Source organism: Meleagris gallopavo, chromosome 2 (assembly GCF_905368555.1).
Source record: "Meleagris gallopavo chromosome 2, MGAL_WU_HG_1.1, whole genome shotgun sequence".
Classification (NCBI taxonomy): Eukaryota; Metazoa; Chordata; class Aves; order Galliformes; family Phasianidae; genus Meleagris; species Meleagris gallopavo.
In genome coordinates, this window is record NC_139405.1 from 8,571,578 (window position 1) to 8,591,240 (window position 19,663).

Consider the following 19,663-nt stretch of genomic DNA (forward strand, 5'->3'; position numbering starts at 1 on the left):
TGCATGTGAGCTTTCTGGGTTTTGCCAGTGTGACAGATTGAGGGGGGGGGGGGAAAAAGAGATGTTTTTAAAGGAATCAGTTTAAAGTATTCCTGTCCTACAGTAGCAAAAATACAAATTAAGCTTTATATTGGCAGGCTGCTGCTTTCAGGGGACAAGTGCAGAATGAAGCTAGAAGAAGAAAATCTGAAAGTTGAAAGATCCTCTTGTTTCCATAAAATTCATATGGCATTTAGAAGGATTTTCTGTAATTGTGTATGCATTCCCACATTCCCAAATTCTGTTATGTACAGAATATTATGTACAGTATGCACTGAAAATTGCCCAGAGAAGTTGCGGATGCTCCATCCCTGGAGGTGTTCAAGGCCAGGTTGGATGGGGCCCTGGGCAGCCTGGTGTTGTATTAAATGTGGAGGTTGGTGGCCCTGCATGTAGCAGGGGGTTGGAGATTCATGATCCTTGAGGTCCCTTCCAACCCAAGCCATTCTGTGAAAAGAGAATCCTAATGTGCTTATGCACTGAGGTCTTCCAAGTTCTTAAAGGCAGCTGACAGGAGGGAGTGTGACTTTTTACATGGGCATAGGACATAGTGTGACTTTTTACATGGGTGACAGGACAAGGGTGAAGGGCTTTAAACTAAAAGAGGGGAGATCTATGTTAGAAATTCTTCACTCAGAGGGTGCTGAAGCCCTGGCACTGCTGCTCAGAGCTGTGGTGCCCCATCCCTGGAGGTGCCCAAGGCCAGGTTGGATGGGCCCTGGGCAGCCTGAGCTGGTGGGAGGCAGCCCTGCCCCCAGCAGGGGTTGGGGCTGAGTGGGCTTTAGGGTCCCTTCCAACCCAAACCATTCTGTGGTTCTGCAGTGACATTAAACTTCACTAGCCAACTTCAGTGCTATTGGTGGATATTCTTCAGATGAAAGGAATAACATTCCACAGAATGGTTACAGGTTATGGAGGAAATGTTAACTGAAATCTCTTCTTTGCTGCTTCTGTAATAGGTCTTCTGGAAGAGAATGATATCTTCAGGAATGCCCAAGCTGGTGTTCTTATCAGCACCAACAGCCACCCTGTGCTAAGGAAAAATCGAATATTTGATGGCTTTGCTGCAGGTTTGTGTTGTTCAGATCAAATTGTGAAGTTTTAGAGCTTAGAGTAAGCTGTTCACTGAGCTAAATCTGTGTCTTTACCCCACATTACTGACGGCTTTTAACAAGTGATTGGGATGGCCTTCAGTCTGTTCTTGAAATAATTTCAGAATTGTAGCTAAAATACCTGTTATTGCTCACCTGGTGAGAATCAGTGCATAGTCTTCCTTCTCATTTTTCAGTGAAATACTATTTATTTCACTGTTTTATTTTAGAAGTAATGGATAAAGTTGTCTGGGAGGTATTTATAGTTGATCTGATGGATGCTCTGTTGCTGCTTTAAAACAAGGAACCGTATAACAAACAGATTTTAGAGGGATATCAGTTGCATCTCAGGTATAACCCTCGTTCCACAAACTTGGAAAATGATTGAAATAAGCATTTCTGACTCCAAAAGAAATGAGGAATGTTTAATATTAAACGATCACACATCCACACATCTTCCATTCCAACTAAAATTGTGTTCCTGAGTTTCCCCCCATCTTTTTTTCAGAAGAAGGAAGTTTTCTGAGAAGGAGGCTGTAAAGGTGTTCTTTCTGTGTGCAGTGGGGGGAACGATAGGTTGCTGTCAAGAGCAGTCCAGGAGAAATTACATGGAAGATGTGGGTTAATGATGAAGGTGAAGATTGGGATGACTTTTAGGTCCTCTTCTTGAAAATTTATTTTTAAAAAGTGTTTTAGAAGAGGTAAGGTGTGTGTACAAGATCTTCCATGTGTATGTGAAGATGGCAGGTTGAGCACCCAAAAATCTTGTCCTCTGGAGAATATCTGATAATGGTATTGTGTTATTATCAGATACACTGATAACGTATTGTTCCTGCTAGAAATCACGTGCCAACTGTAGCTCTCTGAAAGGACTCAGTGAGGATTTGAACCTCAGATTTATAGTGCTTCAGAGTCCCCATTTCTAACCATGTCAGTTTTCTTTTTGTCCTTGAGCTTATGGTTAAAAAAACACAAAAACACACAGAAACCCTCACAGCTCCACAGGGAGGTGCAGCTGCACAATGGCCAAGGACTGACTTCTCCCGCTTTTCTTTTCTCTCCTCTATTCCCATCCCACAACAGGCATTGAAATAACAAATCACGCTACTGCAACATTAGAAGGCAATCAGATTTTCAACAACCGCTTTGGGGGTTTATTTCTTGCATCTGGTGTCAACGTCACGATGAAAGGTGAGCCGAGCCTTTGTTGGTTGTATTTGGTCACTTTGTGCTTTAATTCAGTGCTGGTTTGCCTTTTTATTGGACCGCTTCTTTTCAGCTTCTGGTTCCGATCTGGTATGGCTTTGAGCTGAGTTTGTAATGAAGCACTTGGGCTGAGGGCAGTAAGCCAAGCTGAGCCCTGTGAGATTTTTAGATGGATAGCCAGAACATTCCAAAGGTAACTTAAGGTTTTCCAGTCATGTAGAAATGGTTATTAGCTCTTCTGTCTCTGAGCTGGTCACTGGTTCTGAGCGGGTGAGGTGGTCACTGCACATCTCTAATTGATGTTCTAAGCTAGGATAATGGGAAGTTTTCTGTCACAGCTCTGAAAACAAATGTCCAGTAAAGAAGCACGCCTCACTCAGCTCTTGGGATCTGGAAGTGTGGACGTTCACAATCCCAAAGCACTTCTTCAGAAAATAGGAGCATCCATTACAGGCATCCAGTTCCAATGTCTGATGGAGTGTGCACGAGATGGGATCTAACCTGTCTCTAACCATCCTTCACAAACCAATTCACAAAGTATTAAACAAGGGTGGGTCAGAGGATTCATGCAATCCATGCACAGAGGAGCAGTCTTTCTGGGCTGAGTCCTGCACTGCGTTGTCTGAGCATCTGCCTTGCCTTTGAGCAGCTGTCTTGCATTGAGTCATTCATATGCAGAAGTGCCAAAACTAAAACACAGACATAGGACTAACTGTTCCTAATAGTTCTAAGCCTTAAAAGGTGGGGAAAAAACGACTTGGATGTCTTTGAAAAGTCACTGACTTAGTGTGCTTGTTTTTTCTTTCCCCCCCAACAGATAACAAAATAATGAACAATCAAGATGCCATAGAAAAAGCTGTCAGTAGAGGCCAGTGTTTATATAAGATATCCAGTTACACCAGCTATCCCATGCATGACTTCTACAGGTAACAGTTTCCTTCCGGCCACCCACAGCAGGTTCCTCAGACAAGTCCCTCCTTCCTTTAGCAAGGTTCCTAAAAGTTGCCATGTCAGTAACACACAGATGTGTTCTCTCAGTCTTGAGAGAAGAGATTCAGTCAGGTTCCATAGCGCTGAAGAAAACGGCTGGTTGCCACAAACCTGAGCCCTAAGGCAGCACATGGCAAAGCTCCTTTTCCAAAACACAGCCAGGAGCGTGCCAGGAGATCCCAGTTAAAGTGAAGTTCCTCCCAGGTGTTATGCTGCTGTGTGTGTCCTTAAGTGCTGCTCTGCCCCCACGCCCTCCCCAGCCCCTGTCCCAGCCCGCTGGGTTTTGGTTCATGCCCCATGTGTCTCTCCCCAGATGTCACACCTGCAACACCACGGACCGTAACGCCATTTGTGTGAACTGCATTAAGAAGTGCCATCAAGGACATGACGTAGAATTCATTAGACATGATAGGTATGTTTCCTACGAGCGTGTCGAGCTCTTCTGATGATGCAAGTGTGAGAACTAAAGAGCTCTCTTTCTTTGTAGGTTTTTCTGTGACTGTGGTGCTGGAACACTGTCTAATCCCTGTACACTTGCTGGAGAGCCTACACATGATACAGATACACTATATGACTCTGCTCCACCTATAGAATCTAATACATTGCAGCACAACTGAATTCCTTTCAGAAAGAAAGTCCTGCCATTCTAATATCATAACTGTTAAACCTTTTTTTTTGGAGGAAGTTATACTTGCCCATTTCTGCAGAAAGAGACTGTATTAAAGCGGATGTGTGAGGTGTTGACACTATGGAGCTCAACCTACCAAAAAAGAAAGTGGCAATATGTTGACTCAGGATAACAGAACTGGGCGTTTTAGCATTACTGTGTAAACAAAGACTTTGAAGGGACAGAAGTGAAGAAAAAAAATAAGCTGCAGTTTTGTACAGATACCAACTTCCGAAAGCTGGTGTTTTTACAAGTAGCATTGAAACGCAGTCCAATTTGCAGTAGTACTATTCTGTAGACAAGCAGCATTCTTTGTTGCTGCCTTTATGGACATGGGTACCAATTGCTTTTGTAACATGGTAAAAAGAAAAAATGTGAGCTAGCACTTCTGCATTTCTTTTGATTTTTTTTTTAACATTTATTCAGATTGAGAAATATGATTTTAATGCTTTAATCTCATGTAGTTTGTTTCTAATTTCAAGCAAAAAAAAAATCTTATTGTACTTGAATGTGTCCTGTTTTGTTAGCACACCTAGACTTGCTGTAACTGTACTCATGTCCCAGTATGTACGTTCTTTCTATGAAAGAGAAAACACTAATCTTAAATTATATCCAGCAATTTTTCTGGTGTCTTCTGAAGTTAGAATAATCTCCTTCCCTGCCCCAGCAATAGTCTGTACTCAAACCACCCTAACAAAAAAAGCGAGTGTTTTAATGAGACTTCCTAGACTATAATGCACTATAAAACAGAGTACCCATGTAACTAAGTTTTGTGAGTGAAATTTTACTATGTTTTAAAGTACACGGTAGAAAGTCTCCTCAAAACAGTCTTGTATTTTACTCTGTTCATAGTTTTTTTTGAACAGTCTGGACATTACTTTACATAACCTGCTGGAAATCGCAGCAATTTCCTGCTCTAATGAAGCTGAGACAAGTATATATACAGCCCTATACAGTTTCATAGCTTTTTTCCATTTATGTGTATTGGTGACAGTGGGTAATCAACAGCCTGAAAGTGTATGCATGTACCATAACATCTAGACTTAATATATTGTGGAGTACTCAATAACCATTATGTAGAGGGTAGGTAAGAATTAAAGGGTTTAATTTCCTAGGAAAGACAATGGAAAAATGGTCATTTTTAAAAAATAAAGTTTATTAGATCATAACGTTGTCTGCTACCACCTTTTTGACAAACCGCTAGTACAGAAACTCCTCAAGTTAAAGGTGACTGAGCATAGTGCTAAGCTTCCCTACCGCGTTCGCATCACGTGTTGCACCATCCACCACCCGGCACAGAAACCTGAGGGAAGCAAAAAGCATCACTGTCATTAACATAGCAACAAAGGGGCAAGAGCACCTGGCACTCCTTGTGTGGGGTCAAAGCTGCTGTCAGCCTGCAGCACCCGAGTGCAGAGGCAGCATAGCGCTGTTCCCCAGCAGCCACCAGCACGGGCTCACTCACAGCCCTTGGGTTTGGCTCAAGCTCACACCCTGTCCCTCTGCAGCCATGCTCTTTGCCTTAAGCACAAGCACAGTGACCCAGACTCAAACTACAGCATCCAATCTGCTATCTTACAGCCAGGCTGAACGTCCCTCCCCCAGTGACTGTATAATACATTTGATACTCACAAAAAATGGGTTTTGCTTCCCCCCCCCCTCTGCTCTGCTTTTGTAAAGAAAAGCAGCAACCGAATTGTAAAATGGCTGCCAAGAAAGCAACGTCCAACTTCAGAATAGAGAAGAGGCCTCACCTGAATATTCGCAATGACATTGTCTTTTCTTCAAACTCTCTTGCTTTTCTGTGCCCTTTCTGAATAACTTCCTCTGGGATGTCAGCAAGTCTTGCTGCATTGAAGCCATAGCTTTTTGGACACGCTCCTTCAATGAATTTATACAGAAATGTAATTGTTTCTTGGCTTGGATCTTCGCTCTCATTTTCCACCATACAAGCCTAGAAAAGTTAAATGACTGCCAGTTAAGTTTATGTCACACAAGACAAACAGCTGCACAAAACTACCTGCTCCCAGGGGAGCCCTGTGTCTGAGCAGAAGGCTGCAGAGAATCGTTCACAGCACGAGGTCTGCCAGCCACCAGGACAAATCCCATCCGCTGATGTTCAAGATTTGCACGTTACAGCTGATACAAACCATGTGTCCGAGCCGCACGGCCGCGCTGCCCGAGTAGTCCTCTACCAAGGAGTGGTAATGCGTGGAGAACAGCGTGCGACACTTGATGTTCTCGGCAAGTTCTCTAACAACTGCACTTGCTATCGCTGTTCCATCAAACGTAGCCGTGCCTCGGCCTGGTGTGAAATGGAAAAGCCGTCATCCCCAAGAACCAAGAACATAAACAGTCTGACGTCTACTTGCTGCTGAAGAGACCCCCACAAGTGTGAAGATGGGTCAACAGAAGCAAAGCTGTTGTTCCTGAAGACTTAGGAATGCAATTCACTGACGTGCTGCAAGCTAATACACAGCAAACCCCCTTCCGTGCAGCGAGGGCGGGGAGGAAAGAAACAGCAGTGAGAGCCACCAGCAGGGCCAAGTGACTGCAGCATCTGCTCCCTAACAGCCACTGTCTCTTCTGTACTGCAGAGAAAGACATTTCTGCTCTGAGACTTGCTGCTGGCATGCTAAAGGTTTGCTGTGGTTAATCTAGCAAAGGCCAGCAGGAAGACTCAGCTGGAAATAAATAGGCTAATAGGGATTGGAGGATGGGAGGCGCTGCACTGGTTCCCAGGGCACCCAAGGGATCCATGTTTTACAGGGGATGAGTTGGGTAGTGTCTGGTTACAAATCAGTGACACTACACTACGACTCCCTCTGTGTACCCCATTCTCATCAGCACAGCCCTAGTGCCCATCTCAGCCAGTTTCCATCTGTTACAAAGCAGACTGATTACCGAGTTCATCCACAAGAACGAGGGAATGCTCTGTTGCATGCTGCAGGATGCTGGAAGTCTCGCTTAATTCAACAAAGAAGGTACTTTCACCTTTAAAGAGAAAAAATAGCTATGAAGGCATTGAAGAGCTCAAGAACACAGCTGAAAGATTGTTTGATCTGCACTGAGTCTTAGTCAAACTAAAATGAAACTTGAAGCAAACTCATCAAAAACATAACGCTTGTTCTTTTCCTAGCATGAGAAGAGTAGGGCTTAATTTGACTGACAGGATGTGTACTGGTTAGGCACCAAACCCTGCTCATCTGTGCACTCAGAGCACTGGTCAGATTATTAGCTCAATGAAAAGAAAGGCACAAAGGAAACAAGACAAGATCTTTTGCCCCTTCTTGCTCTCAAATGCATGACAGGCAGCCCTCGCATATATACATGACTTTTCAACAGGGAATAAACAAACAAACAAAAAAAACAACAGGAAACCTTAAAAAGATTTAAGAAATGCCCTTATTGTTTTGGTGGGTGATGACAAAGCAATGGATTGTTCAGACAATTAAGGCTGCAGTCATCCAAAAAAAACCTTTCTTAGTAAAAACCTCACTGCTGAAAACCAAATGTCTGCCAGGAGTACCAGCACACCAAGTTACAATCCATGACCTGAAATCCTGCTCTTTGTTTTAAAACAGACTACAAGCAGAAGTACACAATTCAGAGCCTTGCACACTATATTCCATATGGGTATAAATCCAGATTTACCAGTTCTTTGCAGGGTTCATTCCTGCTCTACTCATCACAGGCAACAGTAACTACTGCAGTTTCAGAGTAGAGAAGTGTTTACTTCTTGTATCCTTGGGTCACAACCACATAACCCTCCACACCCTTCTGCTCTAAAACAAGTTTCATACAGGCATGGTTGAACACGATCCACTAATGTTCTCTGCATTTCCAGGACTTGGTATGGTTTTCTTTTTGTACTGAAGTTAAACAAAATAGGAAATAGCTGCAAGAGCCTCCAATTGGGGAAATACTTGTTTTTTCTTTAATTAAGTGTTCAGATTGAATGATTCATTTCCAAATTCCTCATGTGCAACAAAATTCAGCAGGCTTTAGTTCTCATATTCACTGACCCACATCTTTCAGTACAAAGATCACAGCAAATCTGCACCTTCCTTAACTGAATCATGATACTACACTTAGTAGCACAAAGAATGATTATTTTTCCAGCCGCGTGAGTCTGGGCACACCACCCCAGGCACACATCCCCAGTGTAGCTGTTGTGGCCTTCACTTCAATGAGGAAATGCAATATTGCATAAGTGAACCCGAGTGTCAAAGAGAACAGACAATACACACATGGAACAAACGAGCGTAGCAAGCAATCCCACACATGCTCTGAACAATGGCAGACAAAGCACTCTGCCCAGCTCTCCGTGGAAGTACGACACAGCATCCCTCTCCCACCTGCATACAGGTGTGCTAAGAACCTCCCTCTGTGGCAGAACACTGGAGTTCACAAACTCACCTGACATGATTCTGTCGGAGGCACCGAGCCGTGTAAATACTCGGTCGATGGGTGTGAGCCTGCAGACCTCAGCAGGCACGTAGCATCCCAGCTGAGCCATTATAACCAGGAGACCAGCCTGCAGAACAAACATTGCCACACATGAAATTCCACTGTGTGCTTGGGGCTTCGGTTCCACACAGAGAACAAGGGAACAAAGCTAAGACTCGAGTACATAAAACTTCCCCACTGTTTTAGCAGCTCCAAGTCGCAGCATCATAATCCCTGATTACGAGACTAAAGTACTCAGACAGCCTTGAAAACACAGCAAGCAGTGCTTATAAGGCAAACTCCCTACTGCTTCCCCAGTTGCCTCCAAACTGTTTTCATCTTGTTCAACCCAAAGCATCTTTTGTCAGATGATACCAAGTCCTGGGGTAAGATCACTATGATGCTCTATCACATCACAAGAGCAATAAAACTTATTCCCCAATAAAGTAAAGAAATAGACAATCTACTACCTAAACATAAGCATTTTTAACCCGAATTATAACTTGGCTGCAGTGTTATTGCAGTACACCCCTGGGACCTTTATGAACAGCCAAGTCACAATTCCTTTCATCAAAACACAGGCACCCTGGAACACTCAGTTTTATGTAGCTCAGCAGTCACCTGTCTCATGAGTGTTGATTTGCCACCCATGTTTGGGCCAGTGACTAGTACACAGGAAGCTTCACTACCACCATCTTCATCCTTACTGCCTATCACGATGTCATTAGGAATAAAATCATCCCCAAAGAAAGTTTTTGTAATGCAAGGATGGCGTGCATTTTTCAGTTCCAGGACGGGAGGAGCACTATCCACAGGCAGTAGAATTACAGGTCGGCACAGTGGTCCATCACCATCTTGACTGTAGTTAGCAAGGGACATCAAGACATCTACAAGATTAAAAGAAATTCCACAACAGGAATGATGAAAGAGCTTGGGAACAGCGAGACCCAGCACCCCGCCTGTTCTGCCATATTAATGCTGTTATCACAACCAGAGTTTTTAAATCACCAATGAAGGGCCGGCCACAGCCCTTTTCTATTTGGCTTACCATGACCAGATTTCATCCTTTACTCTGGAAGAGCGATTTTACTTTATGTAAAACTTGCACGAAAGGCTCTTACCCAGCACAGCGATGCACTGTACGGCTGTCTGCCAGTCTTGGCTGTTTTTGTCAAAGTTGTAAAACAAACGCCTCATGCAGTCTTTCAGAGCCGCATCTCTTCGCTCCTCAGCATTAATCAACTCAGCCAGCATCTTCTCAATCTCCTTGGTCCAGTAACGTTTGTATCCTTTCCTGGTTGACTTCAGCTCGTATTCTTCAGGTAAATTACGCGATATGGCGGTTTCTGGTATTTCCATTTGATACCGATTTTTGCCCGTCCCCCAGTACAGCACGGATTTGACTCCGAGCAGTTTGCGTTGCTTATCGAGGTATGCTCGGAAATCTTCCTCAACAGTTTTAATATCCTGTAGTGCTTTATCGTAATCGGAGTCAAAACCTGCCTTTGGAGTAATCACTCCTGTCTTGCGAGCCTGGTTATGATCAAAAGCAGTATCCCACCTTTTAAGCTCTGCGCTCAAGTCTGGGAAGCGTCCATCTGGATGTTTGGCTTTGCGGGTGACCAACTGCTTAAGGACTTGAGATTTGAAGTCACTGGCAACTTCTTCCATGGCATCGACAATTTCGTTCATTACTTTAAACCCCTCCAGCGCAGACAAAAAGTCGGCAATTTTTTTTTTGCTGTATTTAATTTCTTCATAAAAGATGGCCCTGCTGTCAGGATGGTTCTGACTTTTAAGCGGTGATCCAATGCTGTGAATTTTGCTGAGCAGCCTTTCAAGGTCAGGAAGTTTCTTCAGATGCTCACTAATTTCAGTCAGTTTAGCCGGCACCGCCAGAAGGTCCTCAACAGCATCTAAACGATCATTAATGGATGTAGGATTACAAAGCGGAGCACAAAGCCACTGTTTCAGGAGCCGCTTCCCAAACGGCGTACAACAGGAATCAATCCTCTCCAACAAAGTACCTTCTGTGGTTCCGTTGGTTCCATTCTGCAGGACTTCCAGATTCATCAGAGTGACTCCGTCCAGCACCATGCGCCGGTCAGTTCTGGCAAAGAAATTACTGGCACTTGCAGTTTTTGCATTATCAGCATCCACAGGGACATACTTCTCAAAGTTTGCCAGCGATAGCAGCTCCTGATCAATCAGACACTTTTTGAGATAGAAGACAATTCCCCCAAGAGCTGACAAAGCTAACTCGCTGTTTTCGCCAGGAGTTAACCCCAGCGAGTCACTCTCTGAAGTCAGAGATTTGATTACAGAGGGCAGAACACATCCATTCTCAGGGTTTTGATTCTCCTTGAAATACTCTTCTTCAAGAAGAACTTTTAGTGTTTTAGATGCACTCCAGAACTGGGAGCCAGAGATCAGCCCCTCCTGAATGCAAGAAATGAGTGAGCCTTTCAGTATCTTCTGAGTGTCCACAGTCAGGTTCCCCTTCTCAAACAGGACCTGCACAGGAGTGTAATGTGCCACTAAAGTCCTAAACCTCGAGCAGTGCCGGTCATCTGAGAACTGGCCAACATAAAACTTCCCAACTGATGTGTCAACAAAACAGACCCCATAAACACGTTGTCCAGAGGAGTCTTCTTTTTCCTTAACACACAGAAGGTATTTGTTATGGTTCTCTGACGGATCACAATCTATAATGCTGTAAGTCTGAGTGCCCTTGGTAAGGATTCTGCAGATTTCCCGACGTACAACCTTGTCAAACCTGGTTGGGTGGGCCGTTGCCTTGCAGCGCGCTTCCATCATTTCAGGAGTTTCTGTTTGCTCAACACGGGCTATCTTGTAGCCCTTCTGAACCAGAATAGCAGAGAATCTGCCAAATGCAGTTTCTGGAAAACCGGAATGAGCCCATGAACCTTTCATAAATATCAGGCCCAGCTCATTCACACCAATGACTGCATCCATGTGATACAACTCATAGAATTTTCCAACTTTGTAGCAAATCACCGCATCAAAGTTCTGACTTTTCAGCTGCCACCACCTCCGCATTCCAGGTGTACATTTGTTAAGATAGTCCTCAGGTACGTACAAAGTACATGGGTCATAGTCAGGGTCATTCTGTCGTCTCCTGTGTGCATCTTTCTTTTTCCCTTCCTGCAGCCACTCAAGCTTCTCATGTTCCCATGCTGCCAAGCCACCAGTGCCTCCACTGCAAGCATTTGCCTGAGACTCAAAATTGTCAGGTGCTGCAAACAATGTCAGCTTAGACTTGGCTTCTAACGAAACTGGTGCGGCTCTTTTGGGTGCTTCAGAATGTTCATTTTCCAAGCTACTTCTTTTAGAAGGCTTGCTAACGTTTCCTCTCTTCCGTTTAGAAGGGACTTTTATGGGACTTTCTTCAACGCTCTCTGCATCTGTCTCTGCATCAGTAGCTTCATTTTCATCCACCCCACTACTAGCTTCCTCGCTGCTTGCTGCTTCTTTCACATCAGGCTTGAACTCTACATCAGAACCATCACGATCGCTGTCCGAATCCAGCACTCTTCTTCTTTTGGCTTTTATGGCACTTCCTCTGCTTGGTACTCGCTTCTTGCCCTTCACATCCTCCTCACTATTGCTGTCATCACTGTCACCTGATGCACTTCCACTCATCTGCTGAAAGAGAAATTATTTAATCTATTAAAAGTTCTGGCCACAAAGTAAAATATCACAGCTGCAAAGAGAAGCACACAAATGCAGTAGCTATGATACTTCAAGCAAGTCACAGCCACACAGCTGTATAACTTCACAGAATATTCTTTACTGGGAAATACACTATCTGTCCGTGGCGTAACTGCTCTTCTCTGTATTCCTTACTGCTTCATTTGAATATGCATAAGTGATCCATGTTAAAAAATAGAAGCTTCAAACACAAAGGGTGTAAAGTACATGACAGCCAGCACAAAGAAGAAACACCTCCATCAGCTAACCATGCTGTTCAGTTCATGTATGTTTAGTAGAAAGAAAGGGAACTCCATTATTTGTCTTTTCAGCCTAAAGCTTTAACAGTACCAGTGCCTGTGCTAGAAGAATGCAGCAATCGAAAGACTGTACTAAGTGGTGGTTTGCCCCGCAGTGTTGTCACCTGTTGCTGGAGAAATGTCATGTTGGAGAAAGAACAGACAGGTCACATTGACAGAAGAGGTAAGGAACACTACTGTCCATCAGCAGTTTCCTCATACCACAGAAATTTATTCCAATGCACGTGGCAGTATTGAAATGGTATTTGAATTATAATACATTATGAATGCAACACACTAAAAGATCTCATGTTAGTTATCCCAACAGACTAGCATTAACAGTATAAAAATTTGCATTTTGGTGCAACTCCACAAGATCAGGCTCTAAAACCCAACTTAGTGTCTTAAACCAAGCATTCAAAAAGTTATCAATTTTTACATGAGAAATGAGAATTTCAACTGAATTTAGGACAGTTTAGAATATGAATAGAGATAATATGAATAAAAGAGAGTAATTTGTCAGACAGCAGGTAAGTGGGGGTACCCAGGGAATGGCCACTGAGAAGAGATTATAAATATATTAGAGAATTTAAGAAACTTATTGAGGTCAGGGAACACTGAAGAGACATTAGACTTGTTCTTCTTACTAGAAGAACATATGATCTAACAGCACAAAGGCAATACAAAATGGCATAGGCATTCATTGTATGCGCTATCAAGGAGCGGACAAGCAGTGGTTACTGTACCACAAGGTTGCAGATACTCTGTGCTTAGTTCCAAGACACAGCTTCTAAATTCTACCGTTATTTCTGAAAATGACAGCAAGAAATATTTTACCTCCATTTCCTCCTCCTCTGCCTCCTCAGCATCTGAAGGTTCGCTGCACACTGCCAGCTCAAGTCTCTTAGGTTTATCTTTATTCATGGCATCATCTGCCAGCTCCATTGCTTTTTTAATTTCAGGCTTCGTACTATAAAACATACCTCCCTTCAGCACCTCTCTGTCTGATGAGCCTGCAAAACAGCCACCTGTCAGAAACTGAGCTGGTCCAGCATTTAGCCAGTTAGCATTCATCTTTTGCTTTTAAATGTACCCAAGCTATTAGATATCATTAGATTATTAAATATATTACATATAATATGTACATTCTATATACAATGTATTTTCCCTCCTCTCACATCCCTTTAGCAGTGCAGTTCCTCTTTTCTTGCAGAAGGCAACTATCTGAAAACAAAGACAAAAAGCAAAGGCAACCAACCTATAGACTGGTTTCTAGAAAGGATCTCCAGAGAAGTAGGGATTCATCTTAATGCTATGCTGAAGGAATAAATGGTGAATACATAACATACCGCATACTCGGCTTAGGGACAGAGAAGAGAACGCCACAGATGGGGAAGGATGATTCCTTTTTCTGCTTTTTTAGCTGTCTGCATGAAGCAATAGGTTCTGCTTGAACACATCTTTACACCTGTTCTTGCAAGTCACTTGGGAGGCTGCTGTTAGCCGAAGCTTCAGCTCCAAATTAACTGTAGGCCAAAGCTTGTGGGCTCTCAGTACCCAAGTACGAAGTTTCAAGGAGCTATTTCTACCATGCAAATGCAACATATCAACAAACTAGATCTTCATTTTAGTTTGCAAATGCAGCGAGACAATCTAAAAATACTTTTAATGTATTTGATAATGACAACAGTTGCAGGAGCAAATCCCATCATGCAATTTAATTGCATAGTCATGTGCAACATCTTCATTTTCACTTAATCTATTTATATACATAAATCACTCAATTTCTCGTATGCCCAACTGTTACAAAGTCTGGCTTTGTGGTGTTTATATTTATTCAGTTGTAAGCAATACTTTTTCTCTTAACCAATGATTTCAACTTCTTTTTTTTTTTAAAGTGCTTTTCACCTTAATTTAACAGCAAAGCAAGCATTTTAAATACTCATTTTAAATATTCATACTCTGTTCTGAATTAACCACCTTTCTTGCAGATAGACTAGTACTCCTGTGCTTAAACATTTTGCACTTTTCTTATTTTACTGCGATTATTTTGGTAAGTAATTCAATTCTTTAACCCACATCTGTTTCTATAAATACTGCAAGTTGTTTTAAAAATACACCCGATTCTTTTCGAATGCCTTCAGGAAAGATGCATGTGAACCCATTCACCTACACTGGACTGTACTAACACTGGGAAAACATTACCATTTTAAAACTAATTATGGCTTAAGTGCAATACCCTTAAGACGGAGCTCTTGTGCCTAATCTTCCTACTCAGGGCAAATGTCAACTCTCAAATACTTGCTTACAAACAAGATTTGACAGTTCTAACATTTTTTCTGGATTTCAGGGATTTGTCTTTGATTTTCTTTATATACATGTGGAGAATAAAAGAAGAAAAACTTTAAAACATAAGCAAGCTTTCAGCTTTCACTGTAACCTAACAAACAAGAGGGCTCAGGGCTTTATAACCACAAACACCCCAAACCCACAAAAACTTACTTTCCCTAACATTAGGCAGTACAAAACGTGCTTTCACTCTCAACACTGCTCTTGGTTTTGTTGCTCATTTCTTATGGAGAACACCATGCCCTAGATTCTGAACCAGAAGGAGAGGCATCTCTACTTCAAAGCAATTTATTGACATCTCCTACCTTTGTATGGCCTCAGGTACTTGATGCTGACCCAGCCCCTCGTGGGACTGACATCAAAGAACTGCACGTGGATCCGAGCAGAGCTCCCCTTCCCTCTGACGATGGTTCCTTCTGTGGGGTGGTTGTAGATGAGGCACGGCCACCAGGGATAGCCTTCCATCTTGGCCCAGACCAAGTCCCCGGGAGAATAAACACTGGAGACACTGCACAGACAAGAGACGTAGGGGTTAACGAGTATTGTCCTCACAGAGGAAGGCACGCAGTGCAGCAGCGTGCCTGCGGAAGGGCCCGGGAAGCTGCTGGGAGGCGTGACCTAGTTGAGCCCTTCAGATCCTTCTAACGGTGCCCACACCCCTCTCAGTCTCGTTTTTGTTCTTCGTTCCCCCAGGCTCCGCTCTGCATTCCTTCCCTACCCACCCGACCTATATTTCCTAAGGGCGGAGGAGCGCTCAACCAGTCGTTAGTTAGAAGAAGATCCCGGGCTATGCACTGGAGACGGCTCCGAGCCACGCACAGGACACGGCCAGATTACACAGCCGCTCGCTTCCCGCAGGAGAACAGGGGAGGGCAGGACGCACGAAGGAAACGAGCTGAGCTCCCCATAGCCCCGCGCACAGAACGCCCGGCCGACGGGAAGCCGGCCCACGGCAAAGGGGCCCGGGCTCGCTCTCCCCCGCCACCGAGCCCCAGCACACCAGAGGCCGCGCCGCACAGAGATGATCGCTCCGCTCCTCGGCCCGAGGCAGGCCCAAGCCCCGCAGGCCCCGCAGCCCCCGCCGCTTACCCGCGGCCCTTGGCGGCCGCCCCATCCGCTTTGCCATTCTCCTTGCTACGTTCCGCGGGCCTGGCGGCGGCCTCGAAACCGTTCCGCTCCCTGGAAGAGTGGCAGCGGTTCTCCCCGCCGGCGGGCGGAGGAGTGGCGGCGGCCCGCGGCTGCTGGGCCTTGGGGAAGAATCGGAGCAGCGTGCTCTGACGAGACATGGCCACGGCGAGAAACGCGGCCCGCCGCCGGCGCGCCAAGACAGCGCGCCAAGACAGCGCGCCACTCCCGCCTACCAGCGCGCGCGCCGCCCACCCGCGCGCCGCACCAACCGCGTCAGGCGGGAACCGCCATCTTGGCACCGCTCCGCCCCCTCGGGTCGTGCCCTGCGCTGCCGTCCGCTGCGCTGGGGTTGCTGTCCGCTGAGCCGCCGTTCCCGAATTCGGGAGCTCGTAGCTAAATCTTGTCTCTGTGCACTACACCTACTCGTCTGTTAACATACCTTTAGGGACAGTGATCCCACCGCCTCCCTGGGCAGCCCGTGCCAACGCTTCGCAGCCCTCTGTGTGGAAAAAGTTCTCCTACTGTCCAACCTGACCCTCCCCAGGCACAATTTGAAGCCGTAACCTAAGAAAAAAACAAAAGATTCCCTCAGGGAAGGGGAAGCCGTGCACTTGCCTTGGAGCACTTTCTCCCAGGCTGTGCTGTGAGAAGAGCAGCAGTGCAGTGCAGTGCAGAGGTCTCAGAGATGTGCCTGGAGCAGAAGAAGCTTGCACAGCTGCCAGCCTTTCCCAGTGGGTTTCCAGGCAGGAGCAAAGAAATGGCTGCTGAGGTAACTGGAGCTCTTCTTCTTCCTTTAAAAGCAAATTTGTGTGCATTAGAATGCAGTCAATGTTAGGTGTTACAATGATGTGCTTAGTCTGTAACAGTACAAAACAAAGTAAGGACTTGTTTTTAGCAGCATAAATTCAGGACAAAAACAAAACAAAACACGTGCCGCTAAACGTCTTTTAGATTAGATTTTTCCTTCTCTAAAATTATATTTTGGGGTTGTGAACCAAAACCTCTACTAACTGCAAAGCACAGCTGTAGCAAAACCATCCGAACTGCGAGGAAGGCATCTGACCACCAGAGGTCTCACAAAGCCCAACAAAATGTTTTAAAAGCATGTTCCTTTTGAAGGAATTCGCTCTGTTCGGTTTCCTGAGCCTCATGGAAGACTTGTTGCGATTCGTTTTGGTAGCTCCTGGGTATCTCCAGGCTGACAGGAGGTCGTGAGTCAGTCCTAGCCTCTCTGCTGGCATGCAGATTTGGCATAACTGTGGAGATATTGAGAAGAGACCACAGTCATTGGAAATACAGAATCAGAGAGGGGATGAAGTTGGAAGGGACCTCTGGAATTCCCTTGCTCAAGCAGGACTAGGAAGAGGAGGTTGCCCAGGACCATGTCAACAGCCTTTCTGAGCAACCTGTGCCAGTGGTCTGTCACCCACACACTGAAATTCTATTTATTGGAAAATCTTGTGTTTAGCTCTTATTATTAATAGCAAGGAACTAATCACCCACTGCATTCACTAATTCCCTCACAAAGTTCACAAACATTTCACAGTCACCCAGCTGGGACGCTTAATTCCAGCTGTTGACTTAAAACCAGAAGCACCCATGGATTTGAGGTAGATGTTCAGGAACTCCCTCAAGGCCTTTTGTTTCATCATATGCATAAGTATTAATTTGACATAATCTTGTAGTCTTGCAATTAGCATGCTTCTTGGATGTAGCCTGGATTATACAACCCATGGCTGATGTTAGATTCAGCAGGTGTGGTGTTCAGAGATTTTGTGGATTCAGCAGAACTGCTTGTCTGTGGAGTTTGGGAGCACATGGAAGACTTTCACATGCTACCACTTAAAACATACTTTCCTCCTCTTTGTCCTGCTGTTCTCTGGTACCTTTTTCTCATCCACATACATAACTGTAGAGCCATTCAAACAAAACACACACAGAGGAAACCTTTATGATATTGTTTTCAGTTTGTTTCTAGTAAAATATCTACTTCTGTAATATCTAATTTGTATGTATTTATTTGTTACATCAGTCTTTAGTAGGATTTAGACTAATTAGTACAAGAATCTTCAAAGCTTTTTGATAGGAAGCTTTGAAAGGTAAGTGGCATTACTGAAAACTTACTATAAACAACTCTCTGCATTCCCTTCTCCTTCTTTGATCATTTCTCTTTTCCAGAGGAAAGCATGGAAAATTGTTAAGGCAGCACAGACTTTACACCAAGCTCAGCTGAATATCAAAAAGTGCTCTATTTATTTTAATTATTTTTCTACCTCTCCCCCTGCCAATACTTGTGCAAATACTCCCACACTGATTTCAACTGTGCTTTTTATCTCTAAGTGCTTCTGAACAATTTCCACTCTAAATGGAAAAGGCAAGGATTTGGCTTTTTTTGAGACAGTACCTTGAAATTTTTGAAACTGAAGCAACTTTGAGTACACCTTGTTTTAAAAGATTATACAGCACGTTCTTTACATCTGATGCAGAAAAGGATGGTGGGCTGTTGTTCATGTTAATGGTGGAGCAGGATCCATGAGCTAGCTTGCTATGCTAGGCTTCCCCCTGTTGGAAATATCCAAATAATTTTGTCAGGACGGTATCTCTGATAAAGCAGATTTTATTTGTGATTGCAATGGCGGGCGTCCCGCAAGCAGGAGCGCACCTATGGACACAACATGACAGTCTTTATACACTGTTTTCTCCTCTTTGCCTCCCCCCCTCCCCTGTTTCCCCACTGGCTGGGTATTCCAGGTTCACAATCTTATCAGAAGATTTAGATTTGTTATTTACTTGTTAATTTGTTTGTTATCTGGTGTCACTCAGTAGCCATCCTGTTGTTTCCAAGATGTCTCAGCGCTCTTCTTGTCGTATTGATATGGCCATTTGCTTCCAAGTCTTCGTTAAACAAGGAGCACCGGGGAGGGGGGGGGGAGAGGGGGGGGATGCCAGGCCTTTCGATGTTGCTTCAGGCGCTTCCTCGGGCATGCCGTGACTTGTTCTCTGGTTTGATCTCGTGCAGGACATTCTTGCAATGTGTATGACAAAATATACATATATACACCTATATACACCTATATACACCTATATACACCTATATACAGAGCGTGTGTTCCTGCGAAGGATCATCTAGAGGATAAGTGATGTAAACTATCAGGGATCTTCCCCAAGTTAAGCAGAAAGACTCCCAAAAAGAACTATGACAGCAGAGATCATGAAATAAAAAAATATATTATCCAATTCTAATGCAGAAACAACATTTGATTCCCACACCCCTAGAGTTGCATAATTTCTCCTTTGTTCGCTGCTGCAGTAAGCAAGATGCTAACCAAGTGATTTTGAGGTTTTTCTGGGAAAGTGAAATAATGTAGATCATAAAGGAAACCTAGTGTTTGCAATCTCTTAATATTCTTGCTGAAGAACATGTTAGAAAGGAAAAGTGACTTCTGAGTTGAGATATCACACAGTTCTGAGTCGCCAGATACAGCCAAGAGCAAGTCAAGCTTAGGGAAAAGAGCAAGGGTGCAGACAGCACAGAGCAGGTTCTCACCAACAAGGATGCAGACTTAAGCATCCAAATGGAGTGGGCAGAGCAGGGTGACCCAGCAATTGCTGGATAATCCCAGCAATAACTCTAAAAAAATCAAGGGGGTGGATCAGGTCCTGTGGCAAACAGCAAATGAAATGTTTGGCATGCAAATAGCTTAATGGGAGGAAGAAAAAGAACACGGTGCATC

General features: G+C 44.3%; 2 protein-coding genes across 4 annotated transcripts in view; one reads left to right on the forward strand and one right to left on the reverse strand.

Annotated features, from left to right (window-relative positions):
• Nucleotides 1-5,162, forward strand: part of FBXO11 (F-box protein 11) — a 65,669-nt gene extending 60,507 nt beyond the window's left edge. For both annotated transcript variants that reach the window (XM_085218845.1, XM_085218844.1), the window contains exons 19-23: nt 999-1,109; nt 2,214-2,321; nt 3,154-3,262; nt 3,640-3,738; nt 3,814-5,162. In XM_085218845.1, coding sequence (XP_085074971.1) covers nt 999-1,109; nt 2,214-2,321; nt 3,154-3,262; nt 3,640-3,738; nt 3,814-3,943 — 557 coding nt within the window. In that variant the 3' untranslated portion in view covers nt 3,944-5,162. The remainder of the gene's footprint in view (nt 1-998; nt 1,110-2,213; nt 2,322-3,153; nt 3,263-3,639; nt 3,739-3,813) is intronic.
• Nucleotides 5,129-16,178, reverse strand: MSH6 (mutS homolog 6). Of its 2 annotated transcripts, none has more exons than XM_085218842.1 (10): nt 15,891-16,178; nt 15,107-15,309; nt 13,290-13,465; nt 9,564-12,105; nt 9,064-9,329; nt 8,413-8,530; nt 6,898-6,987; nt 6,144-6,298; nt 5,748-5,947; nt 5,129-5,296 (listed from the first exon to the last, which is right to left on the reverse strand). In XM_085218842.1, the coding sequence occupies exons 1-10, from the start codon at nt 16,085-16,087 to the stop codon at nt 5,215-5,217; spliced, it is 4,029 nt and encodes a 1,342-aa protein (XP_085074968.1). In that variant the 5' UTR covers nt 16,088-16,178; the 3' UTR covers nt 5,129-5,214. The 2 variants fall into 2 exon arrangements, with proteins under 2 accessions (XP_085074968.1, XP_085074967.1); XM_085218841.1 differs by having other exon boundaries at nt 9,564-12,108.
• Nucleotides 16,179-19,663: the final 3,485 nt, after the last annotated feature.